A 25,087-nucleotide genomic window follows, 5' to 3' on the forward strand; every position below is an offset into this window, starting at 1 on the left:
ATCTTATCCTCCTGCATTGTTTGTCCACTCAACTTTTTTGTACTGGAATGTGGTTTCATGTTCACTACAGAAATAGGGTACGATAATATCAGATCGCCTACACATGATACAGCATGCCTTACTCTGTCACGGAACAGAAAGCAGAATACAGGTTTGTTATCATGATCTCTAACACAATGTTCTGTGAAAGATGTTTTCCACTGTCTCTCTCTCTCTCTCTCTCTCTCACTTGTGAATGAACAGAGGTGCTCCAGCAGAGCTTGACTGATCCACGAAAAAAAATTTTATGTGACATGTTCACAAGTGTAAGGGTCAAGCTGCAGTTACCAAAATTAAACAAGTTTCTTTATCTTTAAACACGTGATAATTCTAATAAAAATTTGGAAATAAATAATCACTAAGCTGGCATGTAAGTGGACGAAAGCAGCAGAAAAGCAATGTATACAAACATTTTACTGCAGGAACCATCAGCTGTCATATTACTTTGGAAGAGGGGTGGGTGACCTCTAGGCCTCGAGGGCCTGTGTCCTGCAGGTTTTAGACATCACCTTGGGTCAACACACCTGAATAAAATGATTAGTTCATTACCAGGCCTCTGGAGAACTGAGACATGCTGAGGAGGAGCTGTGTTGGATCAAGGACACATCTAAAACCTGCAGGACACCAGCCCTTGAGTTCCCCCACCCCTGCTTTAGAACATTGAGCATGTAATCCTTTTTCTTTATGTGGCATCTGATTAAAACAGCTGATGTCATCCTCATCTGCGTCCTCTCACAGAGTCAGAGCCAAACTGACTCAGTTTTTTTCATTTATCAGCTGAATCAGCAACGCAGTCTCCAGTACTGATAACTGTTTTGTTTTTTATCTGCAAGAGGAAGGTTTTTACTCATGTGAATTTACATAGTTGAAGATGCTAAGATTCTTGCTTTTGTTGAGAGTGACCACAATGGACAAGATTAGAAATAAGTATATCAGAGAAACAGCTCAGGTTGAGTTGTTTGAAAAGAGATTGATGGTTAGAACCAATGACTGTGGAGTCAGTGATTCAGACATCTGGAGAGGAGCGATGGTGGATAGACTGGACAAAGGATGTTGAGGATGGAGCTGCCAGATGGGAGGAAAAGAGTAATACCACAGAGAAGGTTTACATCTCTTTACTTTTTTTTTTTTACATTGTAGTCAAACTGTGTTAATAATTACTTTTAATAGGTAAATGTGAAAATGAAAAACAAACCTTAACACGAACTTGACACTGGGAAGTTATATCATCATTCAAAAACAAAAAAATGAAGTGAGGCTTTTCTTTTTCTACTTCGGTAAGTAGAGTGGGTCCGGTCTACATGTGAAAGTGTGCCTGGACAAGATACAGTAACCACCAGAGTGAGAAGGTGTGTCTGGATTCTGGACCAGGTGCTTAGCTATGAAAAGCATTTGAACGATTGCTTGTGACTGGGTTGGAAACTCTGGAATTCTTTTCCTTAAGGTTTCTGGTAACTTGCCAGTTTGCTTTTATGTAAGCAGGTAAAAAAAACAAAACAAAAAAAACCCCCACCTCATGTGAGTGGCCGAATATGAAACACTCTCTTACTCCTGCATACAGCTCACAGCCACATCCTCACTTAAAAAAAAAAAAAAAGCAGTAGTGAAAACTTTCGCTGGAATCAACTTCTTCAAAAACACGACGCTGGGTGCGACTCTGCAACTAAAACTCATACAAGCAACAAATAATTTTCTCTGATAAGAATTCTCAACTCAGGATTTCATTTAACCTGATATTTCCTAAATTTGCTCCTTGTATTTGAACTTCTAGCACAAATATTCCTTCACCCTTTTCAGAACTGTTCATTTCACACAACTTGTACAGTACTTTTTTTTTCTTTCTTTTTTTTAACACATGCAGAGCACTTGGTGATAACCTGTCATTACTTTTTTTTTTTTTATGGACACGACCTGTAAGAGTCAAGTAACTTTGCTTTACTTAAAACTACTAGATGTGGCACAGCACTGCCATCATGTGTCTGACAGTGCAATATGCATGGGAAGGCACTCACAGTTAGTCACTGGTTTTCACACACACACACACACATGCACACACACACACACACACGCACGCACGCGCACACACACACACACACACACACACACACACACACACACACACACACACACACACTTTTTTTTTAAAAAAGTAAATAAAATAACATTGATCAGTTAGACAGTTATTTCTACTAGCAACTCTTTTTTCCTAATAGGCACTTCACCCCAGTTAGACCAGTTATTCCAGCTTCAGCGGAATCTCACCATGAAGATAGCTCTGGCTGTGTTTACAATGGATACATTGCCATGCTTGGAGGCTTAAAAAAAAAACAATTTCAGACGGGTTGTTCTTACTAGATTTCAGGGGGACTTGCTATTTTATTAAAGCTAAGTTTAAGCCAAGCTGTAAACATAGTGCTGTTTGATTATAGGAGAAATCAATCACGATACTTTACCCACATAAACTATAAACATACTCCCATCTTATGAAGCAAAGCTTCATTAAGAGTTGTGCCTATAGATCGTTGCTTTATATGACTGAATAAAAGCACTAAATTTGTAAAACGCAAATACAAAACAATAGATTCAACTGCATTAAAAAACTGAGGACTACAACTTTAATTATTTAATGCACCAGACGCTGAATGCTTCACTGTAAATATTGCAAGATTAATATCCCCGAAAAATGTCTCCCTGCATGGATACAGCCAATATGTTGGAGCACAGAGCCTGGCTTCTTCTTTGTTATTTAGTAGTGATGGCGACTCCCTTCTTGACCCAGGCGTTGCTGTTGAGCAGAGAGAGCATGAAGCGAGCCACGTCTCCTCTTCCTACTGCGCTGCCTGGAGGTTGACCATTGTTGTCAGGCACAAAGTATCCCTCATGGGTTAGAAACTCTTGAGCTGTAAAGGACAAAAAGAATACAACAGCCAGATAGTAAAAAACCTAACAGTTTGTCCAGTTACATGCTTGAACTCCATGATTTGCTGATCTCAGAGAAATTATACAAAGCAAAGTGAGACTATGCACTAAGGCAAAATAGATCCCACTAAGTCAGAAAGCTTCCACTGAATTAAGCTCCGCCATTCTCTGTTGACACCCCCTACCCATGATACAATCCGTCTGCTTTTACCTGTGGCCGGAAGGTTCTTGAGGCCAGGTGGACGCACCACAGTCCAGTTGATGTCCTCCGTCTTCTGCAGAAGCTGCTCCATCTCATACATGTTGCTGAGGACACTTCGGATTAATGGCAGCAGGAGGAATCTGATCAGGTATGATGACTGAGTTCCAGAGTTTGCTGAAAAAAGTAAATCAAAAACAGTGAACAGCCTGAGCCACAAAAGCCAAATAACCTTCAAAGCCCAAGTTTTTGAAAGTGCCTCCATCCGTTTTCTTAGTGACATATTCAGTTCAGGCTCATGACTCAACGTAGCCTATGTTCATAAATCAGCTAAAAAAGAAGCTTTTAATCATTTGACTCAAAGCCAAACCTTGACACCTGTCCTTCACATTTTGGGAAAGCAAGTTCAGAAATATCAGTTACATTAAAAAACAAATCTAAAGGGCCACATCTGTGTGATGCACTTACGCTCTGTGTACCAGGAGGTCATGGTGATGATCCTGTTCACCTGGGTCTCTTGCATCGCACTGACCATAGCAGTCATGGACCGAGTGTAGCCTGTCACCCCGGTGAAGAAGGAGGCTGGGAAGCCGAGGCAGGACATGACAACATCCTGGTCTTTGAAATGAGTCTTCATACTGTCTGCCGAGAAAATATCAGCCGTCACCACCTGGAAAACAGTTACAAGACTGACTGTTAAAATGTGCATGATTACTTTTGTTGATTGCACGTAACAGAGCTTAAAACAGATAATTGCCTTGAGATTCTCATGAGTCACGGTGAGCTTCCCCGGGTTCCTGACGAGGGCTGTGACCACGTGGCCTTGCAGCAGGGCCTGGTTGACCAGATACTGTCCAGTCTGCCCAGTGGCTCCCACCACAGCGATCTTCATCCTCTAACGCTTGGAGCCAAGTCAAGACTGCAACTAAAGCAGAACACAACGTTGTGAACGCTCTGATCGCTCAAACTAACAGCACTGAAGTTCCCTCCCCCTTTCACAAGCGTAATAAAACTACTTTTATCGTGCAATAAAAATGTCCTTTCAGAGAAATTTAGGTTTGTCATGTAACAGCTTGTCCTTGTGCATCACTAACCCCCCAAAAAATGAATGAATGAATGAATGAATTACTACAATTCTTGATCTCTTAAGAGCTAAAATGAATGTGCAGTAAAGACAATCTGGCACCTGAAGTCAGAGCAGAAGATTGTGAAATCACATCTCCAGCCTGGAAACATGGATGTGTGTGAGAAAGAAAAGAAAGCATAATTTTTAAAAATTATTAAATCTGGTTGGATGAAAACGATGATATGATGATGAAGAGAGATGAAAACTTTCATTCTATCAGTCAAACAAAACTGCACATTGGTTCCCTTTGTTTTATCCAGACTGGGGTAAATGGATCATCTCCACTGCAGAGGATGATGATGAGGTTGTTGGTCAGATGCTCGCTGCAGAAACTAAGCCAATATTGTTGACTGAATTTCAACTGATGTTGTTTAGAAGATCATGACAAGCATCTCTGAGCTGATTCCTTGAAGCTATGTTAAATGAGCACTGTTTGCGGACAACACAGGCATTTTTGCAGTGAACCGTCTGTCCTCAGATTGTTGGCAGTCCTTTCATTTGTGGGTAATGGTGACGTCAAACACCATGCCGCTGCCACTAAGAATTAGTTCTTTGGTTTTTAACATTAGAGACAATTACAAAACAGAACTGTACTCAAGAATTCAACTTTTATAACTGCACCTGAGGCTGAGGCTTAAAAGTGATTTCAGTTTTAAAGCCAAGTGGCATCCCAAAATGATGGAATAACTGGATTCTCTCAGAAATTAAGTAGAAGTATTTAAAAGAAAAAAGATTTAACTGGTGGCCACAACACAGAGCTTTAGGGGTTAGGTTACATCCCGTGCTTATGTGTTGTTAGTGGTATGAGACATCTAGTGATCTAGCTTTAACTGTGTCCACATCAATTTTACTGTAAGTAACACTCATACCAACACCAGTGCATCAACACCACAAAAACCTGGAGATGACAAATTTGTTCACAGAGCTTTAAATTTTTTTTTAAAAAACACCAGCCATTTGGCTCTATTAATGGTCAGTACAAATGCAATCCAGTTTTGGTGTATTGCTTACCCTTTGTAGGAGTCGCAAGTCAAAAAAATCTTTATCGAGCATGCAGCAGCAAGATCCATATGAGCGACTCCAAATGGAGAGTGCATTTTTTGCATGAAGCACACCTGCAGTAACTCTTATATTCTAATTATTACCATTACAATTATTAATTACCTCCAGTAGGACTGATCAGGACCACAGCCTCTCTGCAGTTGTGTAACTCTGCAGCTCAAACAGGCGACCCACCCATGCAGACTCTAATTTTACCATTTTCCCTCATTCAACAGTTTTATATCAGTAGTGACTGTTCTATATAAACATTCATCAGTGACTTTAATATGTACACCACTCCAACTGCTTGTTAACACAGACATATGGCGCTGGATCGCCTGGCAGCCTTTAAAACAATTTCCCTTGGGATGAATAAAGTATTATCAATCAATCAATATATAAACAGCCAAACAATGGCTATAGAGAGAAAGAGAAACAGACAGGAAAGCCCAGCAATAAAAAAATAAATTAAAAAAAACCCTTTAAGGAAGCAGTAGGTGACAGTGGGAACGAAAAACTCCCTGTTAACAGGAAGAAACTTCCAGCAGAACAGGGCTCAGGTCATCTGCCATGACTGGTTGGGCTTAATGGACTGAACAGCCTGTAGAGTTTTGCCTGTGTGTGAGTCCTAAAGTCACTTTGTAATTTTTTCATAAACCACAACAGTTTCCCACTGCAGTAGCTGCAATGACGCTGTGGGGCACTGCTTCTCCTGCTAAACACCTTAACCCTATGCCGCTAAATTAACAAGTTCATTAATCAGCTCACATCTACAGTTTGCCTTTGTCCCGTCGCTCAGTAGTGAAGTGGATTATGAAATCATGCTACACGCCCAAAATTGAATAACAATCCTAAAAACAGCAGCTCCTACATTAAATTCTGATATGTTGACCTCCCTTAACAACAATACAGCGTTATAAAAAGCTTCCTTGTCTTCAAAGACACAAACAACTCAATTCAATTTTATTTATATAGCGCCAAATCACAACAAACGTCGCCTCAAGGCGCTTACAACAGAAACAGCGATCCAGGTGCTGAGAAAATGATACCTACACTACCAAAAACATCGGGACACGTGATTACTTTTATGATCTTTTATTCTTAAGCCCTTTTCAGTGGATTAACTTTTTAAGAGTCCACACGCTGTAAACTCTTTAATGTTTGACTCAACCATGCTGATAGCACCAGGGCAATATAACCTCTTACATAAAGCAAAAAAAAAAGTGGGAAACAGCCTACGCGGCTGTGACTTTCAGAAACATGTTGGGACTGCGGGGCTTTTGTATTCAATGTCTTTAAATGCCTATTAAACCGGAAACTGAGGGAATAACTGCCACCCTGAACCTTTATGATCTCTAATGTTACACAAACCAGTAGCTGCATTTCCGCTTTTGCTATGTCTTTGTTTTCTTCATTTATTCATTTAGAGGCAAAAAAAGAAGAAAAAGATTTAGCGCAAAACACCATGAGCCAAATTAACCCAAATTATTAGTCTGTTGTCATGCAGCATGCAGAAAAGGACGTTTAGCTCCTCACTCACCTGCGCCATTATGAAAGCGTCCCGTGAGGGAGGCGTTCAAGAGCGAAAGCGTTCACCTGCGTTGTAATTGTTTATCCTCAACCCAGATTTAAATGTTTTGTTTTGACGTTATATAGAGGGAGATAACATGACCCCCTCAAAGCTAATGTCGAAGTTATAGTTAGAAAGTTAGTGTAAATATTTCCAATGACTACAAGTACAAATTTCGCAGTAAATACTTCTAAAATGTAACGTCTGCTTGGTTTTTTAAAACCCAAATCAAACATCTTCGACTTTAAGATATTTTCTTGTGAAAAACAAAAGCTATAAAGTCAGCAGAAATTTGAACCAGAAATGATTTTTGAAAAACTAATTTATTCTTCGGTGCTCTATGCTGATGCTATTTATTCTAGGTTAAATCTATGCGTTGGGTATGGATGGTGTATAAATTTAGCCTTTATGTTCTTGATGCATACTCAATCATCCAGGTAAGTAAAACGAAACGTTTCGTCACTCATCCAAGTGATGACGCTACGTCCAGATGAACAGAATCAACTTTTGGAGATATGTTTTGTCACCACTTCAAAGGTTTAAAAAAAATTTAACATCCCACACACCACAATTTTAGCGATCATAAAAAAAGGATCCGAGTTGAAGAAACTGTTGCGCTTGGGGGTTGAGTATTCAAGAAAACGGTCAGTGAAATCCAAAATAAAATCAAGTCAATGGTGAAGAATATTTGAATTTGTTTTTATCTACAGACATATCATCAGTAGGTGCTCACATGTAAACACAGACTTGGTCTCCTCTTGCCACCAATGTTTACCGCTGAAACCTTTCCATCTCCCTACATGAAGACCCATTTGGACCTATCAGGTCATTAGATCAGATTATCCACTTGTGGCTTTGTGCTTTGATTATGTGATCACACCAAGGGACTAAAGACTAAAGCAGCTTCAGCCACATTCCAGGAGAGCTGCATGGTCGGGGTTGCTTCATACATGAAGCTTCTGTACAATGACCGGTCTAACTGACATCTTGCTGCTATTCTGGTGAAGGATGCAACACAGCAAAGGGCTTTTTAAACACTCAAATGAACTGAAAGCTGACAGCCAAATAACCTGGGAAGTGGTGACTGGATAAAGAAGGTGACTGCGTAAGTAAGCAACGGATTTCAAGTTGTAATAGTTGAGTAAGTCTGTATAGATGGATTTCTACAGCAGCTAACTAAAAAGCAGGTTCAAACTGGGAAAAAAGATGCTAAACATCACAGTTTTGGTTCTTTTCTTATGGTCATATATTACTAAATTTTGTATCCACGTTTGGCATAGAACAAGACTTTAATTTGTTCCTGAAATGTGATACAATATGAAATAATCAAACAAACCAAACCATTCAGAATTCAATGCTCATTGTTTTATTAGATTTTTTCCAAATTCTCAATGCTGATTTGTGCCAAATGGTTTCCAGCTGTGAAGGTATTTCTGCCTCCTTTTTTCCATAGATTGCTTTACATAACCCTTCGTAGAATTCAGACAAAACAGTCCTGTGTGGCAGGATTGAGGCCAACCAGCGGATAATGAGATTAAAAGGCCACAAAGTCGAACGAGTTCAGTGTCCTCCAGCTCTCTGCCTACTGCTGCTGCTTCTGAGCCATGCTCAGCATTTCTCAGTGTCAATGAAGGGGTGCCTTAGAGTTTAAAAAAAAAGAAGCAGAGCTATTAAAAAACGTGCACGAAGCAGAGTAATGAACTTCTATCTCAGCCTGAGAACAATGTAGTGGCTTCAAAGCCTAAAACTCTTTAGTACTTAAGCAGTCCCGTGTAAATATGTGCTCAAGTATTATATCTAGCAGATGAATTACCCGAATGTACTCTGAATCCTTTTGCACTGATGAGATGATTGATTGGTCCTTTGAACAGGAACAGTCATGGGATGTGGCGTCACAAAGTCTAACCATCTCCACAAACACACCACATCCAGTGGGAGAGGTGATACGCATACACTGACATACATGGTCGATGACCAATCACGCTGATTGCAAAAGTTTTACTCTTTCCTGTTTTTCCTTATTCTGGCTCTTACGTGTTGTCTTTGTGTTTGTCCTTTGGTGTTTCTTTTTTCTCTGCTGCCTGCAGCTGTTACAAGTAAGCCACATCTGCTTGACCTTTTTTTGTCTTGTTGATGTTTCTGTTTGGCAGATGTTGGACATAAACTCAGACCTCTGGTATCTGGGTCAAGGTGGAAATATTTTTACTAAAAGTTGCAGATAGGATGTAGCTTTAATTGAAAAGTGGAGAAAGTAAACACCTGTATCTGTTTCTGATGATGGTTTTAAAGTCAACCATACAGATATAAAACTGCCACTATGCCTTTTTTAAAATTTAACAGTAACTTTACTCTTAGATTACTTGTAGAAATTCATTGCTAAGTGTTGGTTCAGGGAAGTTAGGAACAAGTTATCCAGCTAAACTGTTTGTTCCTCCAATCTGAATGGAAATAAAAGTGTTCCTGAAGTCCTTTAAGAGTATTTCAAGGTAAAAAAAAAAAAAAAAAAAGGATCTGAGATAATTGGAAGAACAGGGTATCGGACACCTATAACTCCAGCTTTAACTCACATTTGGTTGGGTTTTGGTGCCAATACTTAGTTACAGTTAGGAAGAAAAATATTTGTTTCAGAGGAGAAAAAGATCCTAACTTGTGTTAAAATTAAACCTTTTTCATTGTTAAACTAATTCAGAAAGAGACATTTTCTGGGTATCTAATGCGCTGAATTCAGCCCCATCTAAAAGTGATGACACCACATCCACTATAGTACCGCTATAGTATAAATACCCTTGTTTGGCCTCTTGGTTTATCCTCCAAGCACTATTTGAGAAGTCAGTTTAAAGCTTTCTCTTGTAACTTGAATGCACATCAGGAAATAAAAGTCTTAGAATTGGTAGTCAAGTCTAATAATACAAAAGTGTTTTGAAATTTTGCCTGCTTTGCTTTAAAAAGGTTTTAAAAACAGCAGATTTTTGTGTTGCAGCGCCTCTTATACTGTGTGTGTCAATAGTAGCATGTGAAAAAAAATGATTAAAATGTGAGGTTTTTCTTGATCACATGTGTTCTGTGTTTCAGCCATAAGAGCTGCCATCCTGATTCAGCGATGGTACCGTCAGTACGTCGCCCGCACAGAGATGAGGCGGAGATACACCTGGAACATCTTCCAGTCCATCGAATACTCTGGAGAGCAGGCCCAGATCAAGGTGAGAAACTGCTGCCACAAACCAGTCGAGACCTGAGTGTTTAATAAAAAGCAATTAACAAAAAAACTACAACCTTTTTGTCTCTTTCCTGTGCAGCTTTATAATTTCCTTGGCTACCTCATGGACAATTTCACACCATCGAGCAATGAACGTAAGACTTCTGCATTTATTCTGAGTTTGTTTTTGTTTTTTTTCCTCTGTAAATCAAATCTCTGAGTTTGAACCATCTCCACCTTGCAGGAAATTTGATCTCGCACATCTTCAGAGAGAACGAGGTCTGCCGGGACGCAGAGTGGGAGAGGTACTTCTGCTACAAGAACATCGAGGTGCCGGAGATTTACTCGGGACCTCATCTCACCTTTCCTCTGACGGTAGAGGAAGCAGTCGGTCTGGTGGAGGCTTTCAGGAATAAGAAAGTAGGTCTTTTTGGAGAAAATGTTCTACATCCAAGTTCAGCACGTGCCATTAATTGACTGCATTGTAATGTAAAAAGCTTTATTTGCAGTGGTCCTAGTTATTTCCTATATGCTTATGACTTTGCTTTCTCTGTTTTGGAGGCCTTCTTGCTAACACGTTTCTCTCCCAGCAGCAGCTGCACTCACGCTACGTCCTTCAGCTCCTCTTGGAGACGTGGAAACTGCTCCGCATGTTGCCAAATATCAACCGTATCTCCACCTGCCACAGCAAAGAAATCACGATTTGTGGTATGATAAAGATATTCTTTGATAGTGGTGGTAAAGCACATGGAACTGATGAAATTTGGAAATATTTAGTAAAGACAATGAAAAATCAAAGAAGCGTTAAAATGTTAGTCTTGTTTTATTATAAGAAACTGGACTTTGGTCAATTCTGCTGGCCAACAGAAACCATTGTTTCATAGTGGAAGAGAGTGAAACATTAAAGTTGCAGAATTTAAATTAAAGTATAGATACAAATTAAGTGTGCTGTAAATTCCAGTCATTTTTAAGCCAGCCCCTTCTGTCCTGTTGTTACAGGTGATTTGCACGGACAGCTGGAAGACCTGCTGCTGATTTTCTATAAGGTATGAAAACTCAAACATTTTGAATGTGCTGAATTAATCCCATCTTTGAACCCAGAATAATGATTTTTTTCATCTGATGAGCTTTAGATACCATTTTAAAAAATGGAATTTACAAATCACGATTATTAAAATCAATAAAAATTCATCATTTTCATTGCTATCACTGCTTCATCTTCAAACCTGCTACATATGTTCAAGATAATTTAAGGATAATTTTCCAAAAATGTCCTTAAAAAATGTTTTTGTGTAGTTAAATAATTTAAAAAAGATTAATATATATAATTTTAAACTCCTGAGAATCTAATGATTTTCATGTTTTGCATTGAGGTGCTGTAATCAGAGTATTTGATGTGCTTCTTTGATTAACTTCTTTGTCAGTTAATCAGGTGGTTTTAGTTTCAGTTTACCTGCAGCTTTTTTTGCATCAGTGGTTTAATCTACTGTTTGGTTTGTTTGTATGTGGTTGATTTGTTTACACTTAAACTGCGGCTTGTCCCTTTAACTGTGCACTCCTTCGATCTTGTTTACGTGACAGAACGGCATGCCGTCCTTAGAGAAGCCCTATGTGTTTAATGGAGACTTTGTGGACAGAGGCAGGGACTCTATTGAGATCCTCCTCATCTTGTTTGCATTCCTGCTCGTTTACCCAAGTAATGTCTACCTGAACAGAGGAAACCACGAGGACCACATAGTCAACCTCAGGTGAAATTAATAAACATACACCACGTGTATGTATACACAAATTCATCTGTTGTCATTCAAACTTTTATTTCTTTACTCCTCTGGATGGTTTAGGTACGGCTTCACCAAGGAGGTGTTGAATAAGTACAAGGTAGGTTCATCTCATGCAAACCTGCACCTCCTTATCGCTGCTTTTCTAGGCAGCAGCAAATCAAAACTTACGTGGTTACCTTTACCCATGCCTTCCCAGGAAAGCTCAATCTAAACCAGTGTCTTATGTACATAAGACCAGTCACTCCTCCACGTTGCTAAGAGGATTTACGGTCATTAAAGAAGGTGACATCTGGTCTCTGTTGAGTCAGGGGGACTGAGCTGGTCCAAAGACTGACAGAAGGAATACAAAAACAAAACAGAGGTTTCCTTACTGCATGCTGTCTAAAGTTACAGTGCAACATCTCAGTCACACACAGAAATAAACTAGTTTTGTCTAAGGGTTCTTTGTTCCCACTGTTCCCAGTTGCAGGTGGATTAACCAACGGTAGATGGTTGGGTTTCTATATATAAAGCACTTTGAGATGATTACGGTTGTGATTTGATGCTAAAGTTAGACAGATACTGTGGGTTCATTCAATCTTATCAACAAATGGAGTTTAATTTTTGTAAACTAAAACTGAAAATTTCATTATTTTTAAGCATCTCCTTGTTAATGTAACTTTATAAACTCTTCACAAACATGTTACCGCTTAGCAAACTGACTTTCTGTCTGCAAGGAGAGCAAAAACAAAGGAGAGAAATAAAAAAGCACTAACTGAGTAACTTTTGCTGATTGTGTTTTACATCAGATGCACGGGAAGAGGATCCTGAAGCTGCTGCAGAAGATTTTCAGCTGGTTGCCATTAGCAACAGTGATCGACCAGAAGGTGCTGGTCCTCCACGGGGGGATCTCTGACTCCACGGACCTCGGGGTCCTCGCCAGAGTTGACAGACACATTGTGAGGAACCAGCATGTGATGAGTAAAGCTTGTTATTTACTCATCACTATCCTTGCAATGTGTGTAATCTGTGTTTTCCTGTTTTCCTTCAGTACATCTCGGCTCTGAGACCTCCGAAGAAGAGACACCACAGCTTGGCGGGAATATCCATCGACTTGGACGCAGATGTGGACACCGCAGCCATCAGCAGGGTCTTCCAGCGCCGGGCCTCTTTCACGTATCCCAAACCCATGGGAACCCGATATTGCTTCCAAAATCGTTCGCTGCAGGACTTCTCGGATCGGATCAGAGTGAACATGGAGAACCAGCTGGAGCTCAGCAGGAGGGAAGAGCCAACTCTGAACGCCCAGATCAACAAACCGGAGCAAGAATCTCTGTGTTTGTCCACCGACTCTGTCAGCAGTGACAACACCGTGGATGAGTGGAAACAGGCGAGTATGGAGCAGAGATGTTTTCTTAGAAGCTGCTAAGTAAACAATGAGTCTTTTGTGTCGGTGTTAGAACGAAATCAGTTTTATTATTCCCAAACTAGAAAAATGTAAACAAGCCAGATGTTTAACGGGAGACAGCTGAAACAGGGGGAAAAAAACAATCCACTACAAAATCCACTTTCTTTGTGTATTTGTCACATGTGCATGCTTCAAATTCTTTTAAAAAACAGACAAAAAAAACCCAATTTAATAAAAATATGTCTTTTTTAAAATGATGATGGGAAGAGAAAAAGCTAACCAAATCTACCAGACTCCCACCCTGATTAAATCATGAAGTAACTGTGATTAACCACATTTTTCACATTCACTAGCCACACTCAGGCCTCATTACTGCCAAAATGAAGGTTTTAGAGTGGCCTCGTCAAAGTCTGGACTTACATTGAAATGCTTTGGCATAGCCTTAAACTTTCCAATTTGGCAGAATTTCAAAAATTCTGCAAAGAAGAGTGGGCCAAAATTCCTCCACAGCAATCTGAAAAACTTGTTTCCTTGATTGCAGGTCATGCTGGTGAGGACGTTAGATTAGATTAGATTTAGGGGACAACTACTTTTTCATGTTAGGTTGGTAGGTTTGGATAGCTTTTTTTTTTCCTTAATAAATATTACTCTATTTACTCTTGTTGCCTTTGTCTAATATTACAATTCGTATGATGTGAAGCATGTAACTGTGACAAATTGTAGTAAGATTTTAGTAGTTTTACTCCCATGTATATTAAACAATGAAATAAATTCCCACCAGTCTAACCTGACCACAAACTCACACTCTTCACATATTTTTATACTGACTTACTATTTGTCAGAAGTCGTGACCTTTCACCTCACTCCTGCTCAAGTTATAGCCTGAAAGACAAACAGACAGTAATCAACGCTCACCTAACAGGAGGTGCTGTGTGTTGCCTGCGTAAGACTTCAGAGGCTGTAATCCCCCACGTCACTAATCTCTCTGCTCTGACTTCAGTCTACTCTTAAAAACTGGCTAGCTTTTTCCCCAGCTGGTGTTTCCACAGGTTTTTTTCTGACTCTTCTGTTTTATTTTTTATCTTATTTAATGTTTATCTTTTACTGAATAGCAGACAGTAAAGTTGGACTACGCACCAATGCTAGAAATGGTTATTAAATATAGTAGAGAAACTTTAAGACTTTGAGTTCTTTGTCCTACCAGATCCTGGACCTGCTGTGGAGTGACCCGATGACTCAGGATGGATGCATACCCAACGAGGTGAGGGGTGGAGGCTGCTACTGGGGCCCTGATGTCACCGAGGACTTCCTGAACAGACACAATCTGCAGCTCATCATTCGCTCCCATGAGTGCAAACAGGAGGGCTATGAGTTCTGCCACAACCGTAAGGTCAGCTCAGTAATCCTACAGCTCGCTGTCTAAATTCAGTACTTTAAAACCAAAATCAGCCTCACTCTAAAGTATCATATGTACCATAAACCTCTCCCCTGATCAGCATCAGTGTTTCCTTCCTCTTCAGTGACAGGTTTGTCCTTTCTTTCATTCACCCAGGTCCTCACTCTGTTCTCTGCCTCCAATTACTATGACGTGGGGAGCAATAGGGGGGCTTACGTGAAGCTGGGCCCTGACCTTGTGCCTTATTTGATTCAATATCAGGCCAGCAGCATGACGAGAGAGCTCACTGTGAGACAGAGGTACTACTAACACTCACTTCATTAGATAAATTCTTCATTATCAGATCATCTCTTCACTTAATTCAAACTTGGTTTAGTCTTAAAAGGCTAGAGTAGCTTTGCATAATTCACTGATCAAAATAATCCTTATATTGATTATGCAGGGCCTTGGTGCAGAACCTCAGTTCATCCATAGTCTGAAGCAGACCTTCAGACCTCTGTCCACAGTCAGAGATGTGTGCCAGAGCCAAGAGTAGAGAGAGTAGAAAAAACTGTTTGCTATGGACCCGTTAAAGCAGACTGAAGCCTGAGATACACTAACTTTCTAATGTCAGACTTTGGCCACATTTAATATGACTAGCATCCATTATAACAGAATACACAGGCCAGATAATAAGGGGAAGTACAATAGGCTCCCTTTAAACAGACAATAAGGAAGCTTTATGAAACTAGTGGTTTCCGCATGTCTACACAGCTTATCTACATTATTAACTTTAAAAATTCACAAATTAAGCACCTGAAATGTTTCTGACGTTGATGAGAAACCGTTTTTGCCTCTTTCTTTGATAACCATTGTTTGCCACGCTGTTGTGTTTGCCGTTCGTCACCTGCAGTGTTGGGCGAACCGAGCGCTCAGCTCTCAGAGTCCTGAGGGAGCAGCTGTTTGCGCACAAGTCTGACCTCCTCTGTGCCTTCAGAAAGTTTGACAGCGAGAACAAAGGTGTGTGTAGTTTGAGTTTCATAAACTGATTCATTCCTCATCAGATCAGTCTTTACTTTTTGTTGCAGATCTTTCCTTCTTTTTTTCCCATGTAGTTCTCAAGAGATATTCACTTGCTGGAAAGAAATATGAGCCCACACCTTTGTGTTTGTGTGGAACATAATGATCCCCGTGCAGGATGAAAACAACGTGTGGGCTGGGTGAAAGTCTAGCTCAGAAGATTTCAGAGTTTCACAGAAACTTCTGTTTCAGGGATTTAATTTCACTTACAATAGACAAACAGCTTTGCCTAACACAAAATAGTGTGAAAAAAAAGGTACTTGGATGGATGTTGTTGGGCTTTTCAACATATTTTTGGATAAGCAAACATTTGATTCTCTTTGAAACACAGCCTACAAGTAAAGGTAGTTTATTAATTATTTTACACACAGAATTGGAAAAACTTGAAAACAGAACTGAGTTAGCTTTTGGTTAGCTCTCACAGTCTTCCTGATGCAGAGAAAAAGCCTGCTGTTTACATTTTCTGGGCTTTAATGTGTCACAAAATAACAAAGTATAATATTTTAGTGTGAATGTTTTCAAACTGTGTGGCAAAATACTTCTTAGATATAATCTAGACAAGGTAGACAGTGATCAAACTTGGATTAGAGCTTTGCGCTCTTATAATTAGTATGACCTTTCACCTCTATTAGGTCTGCTGTCTCTGAACGACTGGGCCTCTGCAGTGGAGAGTGTGATGCATCTGGATCTGCCCTGGAGGATGCTTCGCTCTCAGCTGGTCACCTGCAAGAACAGCGAAGGCACGATAGACTACTACGAGTGGTTCAACGAGCTTGCCATCACAGGATCCAAAACAGATGTAAGAACTCACCGGCTCTGTCTTAGCTGATGTAGCAATGTTTACATGAAAATGCAATAATGTAATATGGAGAAACTTTAGAAAAGGGATCTTTATACCGAGATTCAGGGAGTTGTAGAGAAGTAGAAAAGATAAATTGCCCTTCCACCCTTGAAATTGGTTAAATGGATACAAAGGAACATTGATTTGTGTCCTTTTCCTGGCACGGTGTGTATTCCGTGGCGTCATGCTGCTGTCATGTGTTGTTGACTTAAATTATTTGTAAAGGATACACCTGTGTATCATCGATTACAGGTTTCCTTGTAACCTTCCTGTCTACCCAAGTAGAATGAGTTAGGAATGAGTTGCTTCAAGATGGCACAGTGAGATAGATTTCCAGGTCTACAGGCAGGAAAACAGGGGAGGCGAGGATGGACAAAATAGGGAAATGAGACGCCCCTTGACACCAACTTGAGACAATAAATGTCAGAAGTCAATTAAGTAACGTGACCTCTTTCAGAACACTCTAGGATTGACCTTTGTTTTTGTTTTGCCTTTTGGGAAAAGGTGAAAACCTCCCTAAAGATGACTAAGAACATCTTTACCAGAATCCTAAAATTAACATCTGCGTGGGAATAAATCTTTTCAGTTGCCAGGTTGTATTCAAACAGAGTTTTGCTGCTTAAACAACATTATTTTTCTGACCAATCTGAAAGATGCTGCATATAAAATATCACCAGAATGCTGCAGATGTTCCTTTTTGTACTTTATTTGTGTTGTTTTATGAATATGAGACTTTCTTCTTTTGGTCTTTGCAGCATATTGACCAGAGTCTGCTGGAAACGTTGTATCGCCACCGCTCCACTTTGGAGACAATCTTCAGGATTGTAGACACGGACAACTCAGGTAAAACACCCACTGTTTATTGCTGTTCGATGCAGAAGCAAATCTGCTAATGGAATATATTACCCTTAGATTGCTCAGTTTTGCATCATTCCCAAGTAACAGCACAGAGAAAAAATACATGTTTAAGTCCTTTCTATCACACACATTCACACTCCAATGGATGAGCAACTTGGGGTTTGTATCTCGCCCAAGGATATTTGGCAAGCAGACTGGAGCAGCCAGTGATCAACCCACCAACTTTCTGATTAGTAGATGACCTACTCTACCACCTGAGCTGCAACCAAATGCACTCAGTCAGAAATATAGTGATTATATAACTTCAATTAAATGTCAGTTTTTGCCTTAAAACATTTAATTTACTAATTACATAGTAATATGTGCCTAATATTAATATATAACAGGTGCCAGATTTAATTTCAAAAGACATGAAAGAAATACTTTTCTTCATTAAATAACTAAAATGTCTCTGTATGTATTGTGGCTTTGGATTTTTACCTTATTGAGATAATTGTTTTGTCATATTTACTCTGCACACTTTTCTCTTGATTTATTTGTTATATATTAGTTATGTTTAACTTAATTTTTAACTGCTGCCAAAGGAAAAAGGAATTACTTAACTTTTATAATCTACATAGATGATTGAGAGACGGAGTAAAGTGTGTCAGGGCTCTGATGTGTCTGTGGGAGACGTCTGCTGAGCTTAGCCTCTGTTAATCCACCTGTAGCGTGCGAAACAGGCAGCAGGAGGTTACAGTCGCCTGATTCCTAACGATGACTAACCCACTGATCTACTAGTCTTTTCATCCCGCCTCTCTGATCACATGCAAACACAGACAGCAACACTTTTCTTTAACAGTTTCTGCCTATTACTCCTTTTTGAACCTCTAATCTCCTCCTCCTTCTCCTCCACCTCAGGGTTCATCAGCATGCAGGACTTCCGTCAGACCTGGAAGCTGCTGAGCGTCTACCTGAAAATGGAGATCACCGACGAGGCCATCTCCGACCTGGCCGTCACAATTGACAGCAACCATGACGGCAGCATAGACATTGACGAGTTCATGGAGGCCTTTCGGCTCACGGACAAGAAGAGCCGGCTGGAACGAGGACGCAGCATGTTCATGGGCACGGCCTCCGACCTCACCAAGCTGGAGGGAGATCCCAACATTTGATGAAAAAGCGTGTTAAACAGATAGCTCGGCGTCCAGCAGAGGGGAGGAGAGGGAGCTGCAGCCAACGCAAGCTGCTTTTAATGACGCACATAAAGATGCAGGATGATGCTGAGCAACAGCCGCCTGGATCACAGGGGATTAGTTGGAGGTTAGAGGTCAGGGTGTTTGACGGCGAATGCTCATTCGAAGCGGAGGAAGTCTGGGCAAAACGCAGCAGCTTGAGCAACTCACGTCTCCTTTATATTCCTAAAATAGTCCAAAACTGAAAAACAAAAGGCATCTTATAGAAAATAACAATTTAATTAAATGCAAAAATGGGTGATTTTTGCATTTAATATTCACTGAATTTACGTTTAACAGCTTCAAATGTGACTCATGTCAACATAAAAAGATTCTCACACTCCAGATGTGTTAAAATGGACATGTAATGATCCTACTCGTGTGATGATTAACAGTTAAAACTGAGTAAAAGATGGGAAGGAGCACAGAAATAAGAATCCTTCAAATATATGAAGAAATGTGTTAAATATATAAAAAGTGCTTGCCAAAGGTTTTTGGGAGGTAGCTTATTGAAATAATTTTTCACATCATCTACATATTTTTTTTATGAATTTGTTGGATGTAGTGAAGAGGTATTTCAAGAAAAGGAGGAAGATAGGGTAACACATCATATGGATGGATGTTATCTCATGGTGGTGCCAGCTGAGAACGAGACAGGGTCTGGATGGTGGGGAACAGTTACCAGATGATTGGGAAAGAACAGACTCGCTAAAGGAGTCTCGGAGAGTAAGAAGAGGATGGAGGGAATGGAGATCAAGTGTACCGGTAGAAGTTATTAAAGAACAGGGGAGCTGCAGTAACCACAGTGGGATAAGGTTATTGGAGACCATGAAGATGTGGGAAAGACTCTGGGGTGACTGTCAGTGATTTTTGCTTTGAGAGTGTTGATTGAGATGTATACAGGAGGTCAGAAGGAGTTGCATCTAGGAGGAATCCTGGAGAATTTTTTTTAAATATCTGCAACTTACTGGTGCCTTAGCAGCAGCAGCACTTGAAATGTCGCGTGGACTGATAATATTTTCTGTGAGCGTGGTGGGATTGCTCCTCCTGTCGGGCAGCAAACGAGCCCCCAACCCGTCCAGAATGGAGAACTCATGATTTTATTCATTTGACTCATAGGATGTATATCTACCTCCAGTTTCTGAAGTTTAAAGGTGTAGTCTGAGAATTTGGGAGTTATGCTTATTATGTTATCTCAGCTGAGCATAAAGACAGGAAATGGAAAGTAACAGCTCGCCTGGTCTCGCTATAAGGAAACCAAAATCACCTAAATTCACCCTAAAAACACACTCTGTAATGCCAAAGCTGAAGATGGTCACAATTTTGTAAGTTATGACATCATTACAGCTACATGTTCACAGAATAACCAGTTACTAATACTACTAACATGTTAAATTCAAAGTAGTGTAATGTTACTTTATCAAAAGTAACATTTTTACATTGTAAGTGTAACATATACACAACATTGTTCTGTAACACTGCAGTGACTCAGTGTGGGTTAGAAATAAGTGACTTGATATTTCAGCAGATGTAAGATGTTATCTGTGTGGGTGATATCTTCTGAAGATCAGTAACACATTTGTTTCTTTTATACAGTGTAAAAGATAAACATTTCTAGGCCTGTTGCAGACGGGAGTAATTTATTTCATCGGTGAGAATTAAAGTAAGAAATATGGTCCTGGGTGAATCCTGAAATGAATCCTGAATTACAGGAAAATTCTACAACAGCAAATATGGCATCAGAAACTTAACTTCCGGGAAAGGAAAAAGCTTTTTAAGGAAAGCTTTTTAACCCATTTTCATCAGATTGGACTGCTGATTGCAAACATGTAGTTTTTAATCCCGCCACTACCTTTAAAATTAAAGCTCATTTTAATTTTGCATTGCAATAACTGCATGAACAGGTGGCCAGAGGCATTTCAAGATAACTGTTGAGCCCTGAGAGAGCATACAGAGCAGGACAGCTGTTTTCAATCTTCATGGTAAGCTAAGCATCCAAATAGTAGTAGTGTTTAAATGATTGATCATTTTTTAACAGTAAATCCAACATTGTGCAGGACTTGTTCCGTCAAGGCGTGATGTATTTTTTAGTTTAATCTGTTGTTCCACATTTCTGAGTATTATCAATTGCAACTAAAAGAGTCAGTGAGTCCGTGTGAATGTGAATTTTACTGTCTTTTTTTCTAGTATGTTGACCATGTAAAACCTTTCCTGTAAATAAAAAAAGTGAGTCATGTCTTACTTTCATAAGACGTATGTGGAAAAAATGTTCAGTTGTTGCAGTTGAAGGTATGTAATTAGTTTCTAATTTGTTTAATTAAGGTAGCAGCTTTTTATTCATTTATTTCTCATCCTTATTATTTAAGAGCAAACATAAAACTCAAAATTTCCCTTGCAATCAATGGCAATTCTAGAAACCTTTGTCATTACTAAATGCTTTATTTTCTTTCTGCTCGGCCTATAGTTGCTGTTTGCTTGTGGGTCTCTCTGCTTTCAGTTTTGTATTTAATACCTGAAAAAACAGCTTCATTGGGTTGAGTTCAGGTGATTGACTTTGCCATTGAAGAATATCTCATTTTCTGCATTGTTTGGGTTATTGTCCATGTATACCTATCAGCTGTCACATTATCAGTAAACACCAGTTTCCACTGGTTCCACTGGCAGCCATACGTGCCCATGCCATAACATTACCTCTACAATGTTTGACAGACAACATGCTTTTCTTCGGATCATGGGCTGTTTTTTCTCCTCCCCCTCTTTCCTTTTTCCATCATAAAGGTACAAGGTAACTTTGATTTCTTCTGTCCAAACACTGTTTTTTGTTTTTTTGTTTTTTCCAGAGTTCTGCAGTTTCTTCTAGATGTTTTCTGGCAAAGTCCAATTTGACCTTCTTGTTCTTGTGGTTTGCACCTTTTTGAAAACTGGCTCCTTAGATGACTGTCGATTTTATAATAACATACCTAACTCCACAAGAGTTTTCTTGAGTTGTGAAGCTGATTTTAAACCTGGAAAGAATTCAGTTATTATTTCTTCTTTTTAAGACTTTACCAAGTAGCTAATTTCGCCACTCCTCAAATTTTTACATTTACCCTGTTAGGTTAGTTTTGTTTTTCCAGCCTAATGGTGGCCTCCATTACTTGGTCCTCATACTGAGGATTCCAGTGAAAAGCTACTAAATGAAACTTCAACACATGGAATCCACTCCAGATCTTTTATCTTCTTATCTTCCTAAGAACCAATAGAAAGGACACAATGAAAAGGATGGGTCTCATGTCTCTAGTCCACTAAGATAAAGTTCTTGTATAATTTAATACACTTTATTTTTTTTACTTGCATACTAGAAAGTAAAAATAGTCAAATCATATTATAGTTTTTAAACGATTGACTGAGTTCACAGAATCACCAGCAGGGGGCACAACAGACTAGAGTACAGCTTTTCCTGCACTGCTCGGCTTCTCAGGACTGAAGAAAAGTGGTCACTATTTAAGAGACAGGTGATCAACACAAGAGTAGGAGTCATTAGTTGGGAAAGCAAACAATGTTGGGATTAAAAGCTAACACACCCTGAAGTTGAGCTGCAGCAGCAAACAGTGAATTTTTGTGGTTTCACTCGCATTATCTCCCTGAGCCCTTAAAGCCAGGGCTGTAGCTTTCTGCTCTTTTAAGTGGGTGGATTTTCAAACAGGTCCAGAGCTGCCTGAAGTTTCACAAAACAAAGTGTACACGTTTTACCTGGAGGAGGACAATTTGGTTTTGTTTTTTGCCTTTTTTGCACAATGTTGCTGGTAATTAGACACACCTGTTCAACTCGGTGCATTCAGGTAAAGACTGCAGTCATCGTCGAGAAGTTCAAAATGAGCATGAAAGTGAGGCAGAAAGGCGATTTAAGTGACTTCTGGGATTTTCCTGCACAACCGTCACTACGGTTTACAGGAAATGATCACGAAAAAGAGGAAATATCCAATGAGCAGCAGTTCTCTGGGTAAACATTAAAATGAAAGAACGGGAAACTGGTTTGCTTTCACCTCTGGGCTGGAAAAATTGTACAAAAAAAAGAAAGAAAGAAAAGAAATCAGCTGAGGTGGGAGTCACAGAATGATTTTGTGATCGATTTACATCATTTCCACAAGGGATCAATAAAGTATTCTGATTCTGATTTTTCATAGAAATAACTCATAATAAAAATGTATGGAATATATTTTGTTAATTAGAAAACAAACGTAGCGTTAGAATAATATATTTCTGTTTTTTAAATGTGTAAGCATCTTTAAAAGTCCTATGAAGCGTTGTATTAGGTTCATACTGTGAATAGTAAAATCTTAAAATGGGAGAAATAGATGTTCAGCACTCAACGCTTATATTCCTTGTGTAGTTTTAAGGGATGATCTTGACCACCATGAGCGATTGTGGCAAATGCTGAACATGTGATTGAAAGTCATGCAGCTGGTTGTGGAGCTTGTTTACAGTCTGTACAGTCCGCACTTTCTCCAATCACATGAAGAACTGTAGAAGTTCTCCAGGACAGAGGAGCCTACAAAAGCTTCTCCTGTTTTAAAGGATGGTCACGCCCAGTATTGATTAACTTTGGTTTTCACTGTAAAAACATGTGAGTGATGACGTTATCCTATAATCGCAATTTTAAACATTTTAAAACATTATCCACTCCCCCAGAGACTGAGACTGAATGGTACCACCACCAATCCCAACACAGAGACCCTCTAACTAATGGGACAAAGCAGAAAGCAGTTAGACCCAGTTTTCCCAGAGTATTGTTCACAGTCTGCAGGTGGTCTTACAGTTGAAAAGCTTCTGGAGCTCTGGCCTAATGCACCATGTGAAAGAAAGACTCACAGTTTGATGGAGCATGTAGTGACGGGTGAGGTCGGCATGACAGATTTGCAGGTGGTTGACTATACTTTTAAGTAATAGTTAGTAACGGACACTTCGGTGTAGTTTCAAGTAATCCTAATATATCTGTCTAAACCCCCACACCATTACGCCACCACCAGCACAAAAACTCTGACCCTACCGTCTGAATGTTGTGGCAGAAGTTGAGATTTTTCACAAACAGTGTCCAGTTTTGGCGAGACTGTGTGAATTGTAGCATCAGTAGTGGCACCAGGTGTGGTCCTCTGCTTCTGTGTGTTCAGAAATGCTCGTCTGCATACTTTGGTTGTCACTATTGGTAATTTGAGTTACTGTTACCTTCCTATAAATTCAAAGCAGTAAAACCATTCTCTTCATCAACAAGGCGTTTTCACCCAGACAGTTGTCGCTCATTGGATATTTTCTCTTTTTCTAAATGATCATGTAGGAAAATTCCCGATCACTTTCCCTTCTCTTTCTGCTCAGTTTGAACTCAGGAGGCCGTCTTGACCATGTCTACTTGCCCAAATGGATTAACAGATAACAGATAGACCCAGTTTTGTGGGTTTCCAAGAAATGAGTCACCAAATAAACACTTTAATCAAAAACACCGAGTGTAACTGTAATTCAGCGGCTCACAGCTTTTGTTTTAATTCAGAAAGAAATTTTAGAGTCAAAACCAAAACTCAATTCACCAATTCCACAATCGGAGTATTCATCAGATTTTGCCAGTGTAGACTGTTTCTACACAGAACATTTCATGGTTTGTCCTTGATGTCTCACTGGTGTTTAATCTCTGGAGTGTTTAAAATTTCATTCTTTTTATTCTTCAATGAAGTAAAAAAAAAAAAAAAACACCACACAAGTAAAATTAAACGTACACTAGCAACTTTTTAAACTCTAGATGTGCAAACTGTCACTTAAAAGTATCTTCTTTTATATTGATGTTCTCTCGTGGTTCACTTTCTTACTTTCTTTTTAAAATGTGTCTTTGCTCTGCTCGCTAACCTTTATCTTAATTGATGTTTTTAACAAATAGTGAAAACTGTTATCACTTTTCTTTGAAGTTCAATGAAAACATGCATGTTTTTGTTATAGCCAATTGTTGGAACTATTTTTACAGGCTATATAGTTCAAAAACAAAACAAGGAAACTTTAAAAGTAATTTGGAATCACAGAAACGTACATAATTTGGAATAAAATCAGAGTACAAGTAAAGAAACTGTGGTTTCTTATATTTTGGGTTGATAAAGAGACAAGAAGTGTAGGTTTTACACTCAGTTGCTTTATGTATATGAAGCTAAACAACGGCATCACTTAATCAGGAGTCCAGAGGATAATCTCAACTCTACTGAAGGTCAGTCAAGTCTTAAAAATGTAAATAATTAACATTTAATTTACCCGCTGAAAGAGAAAATGCGCTGACCCTGCGGACCCTGAAATGATCCCCTTGAAGGCAGAAATATATGATGTAAATTCTCAGAAGAGCTCAGGGAGAGGGAGCCGCCCCGAGGCCGTCAACACAAGGCTGCTGTGTGTACACATGCCATGTCCTCGCGGATTTGTAGATTTGTCTGTGATACAGGTTGACATGA

The 25,087-nt window shown here is 39.5% G+C and overlaps 2 protein-coding genes across 4 annotated transcripts; one reads left to right on the plus strand and one right to left on the minus strand.

Annotated features, from left to right (window-relative positions):
- Positions 1-1,138: 1,138 nt before the first annotated feature.
- On the minus strand, positions 1,139-6,926 carry LOC146562915 (flavin reductase (NADPH)-like). Of its 2 annotated transcripts, XM_085295171.1 has the most exons (5): positions 6,865-6,926; positions 3,915-4,082; positions 3,626-3,827; positions 3,170-3,334; positions 1,139-2,939 (listed from the first exon to the last, which is right to left on the minus strand). In XM_085295171.1, exons 2-5 carry the CDS (start codon positions 4,047-4,049, stop codon positions 2,782-2,784), a joined length of 660 nt encoding a protein of 219 aa, XP_085151297.1. In that variant the 5' UTR covers positions 4,050-4,082; positions 6,865-6,926; the 3' UTR covers positions 1,139-2,781. The 2 variants fall into 2 exon arrangements, with proteins under 2 accessions (XP_085151297.1, XP_085151299.1); XM_085295173.1 differs by lacking the exon at positions 6,865-6,926 and having other exon boundaries at positions 3,915-4,185.
- Positions 6,927-7,790: 864 nt separating this feature from the next.
- ppef2a (protein phosphatase with EF-hand domain 2a) lies at positions 7,791-24,916 on the plus strand. Of its 2 annotated transcripts, none has more exons than XM_085295170.1 (16): positions 7,791-7,999; positions 9,967-10,094; positions 10,191-10,245; positions 10,335-10,510; positions 10,684-10,798; positions 11,090-11,136; positions 11,672-11,838; positions 11,932-11,968; positions 12,660-12,809; positions 12,902-13,240; positions 14,463-14,648; positions 14,811-14,953; positions 15,547-15,653; positions 16,346-16,512; positions 17,310-17,392; positions 18,308-24,916. In XM_085295170.1, exons 2-16 carry the CDS (start codon positions 10,026-10,028, stop codon positions 18,564-18,566), a joined length of 2,100 nt encoding a protein of 699 aa, XP_085151296.1. In that variant the 5' UTR covers positions 7,791-7,999; positions 9,967-10,025; the 3' UTR covers positions 18,567-24,916. The 2 variants fall into 2 exon arrangements, with proteins under 2 accessions (XP_085151296.1, XP_085151295.1); XM_085295169.1 differs by lacking the exon at positions 7,791-7,999 and adding an exon at positions 8,021-8,990.
- The last annotated feature ends 171 nt before the right edge of the window (positions 24,917-25,087 follow it).

Source organism: Mchenga conophoros, linkage group LG12 (genome assembly GCF_057382185.1).
Source record: "Mchenga conophoros isolate Kocher_MC1m ecotype Shallow Benthic linkage group LG12, M_conophoros_male_GT1.1, whole genome shotgun sequence".
Classification (NCBI taxonomy): Eukaryota; Metazoa; Chordata; class Actinopteri; order Cichliformes; family Cichlidae; genus Mchenga; species Mchenga conophoros.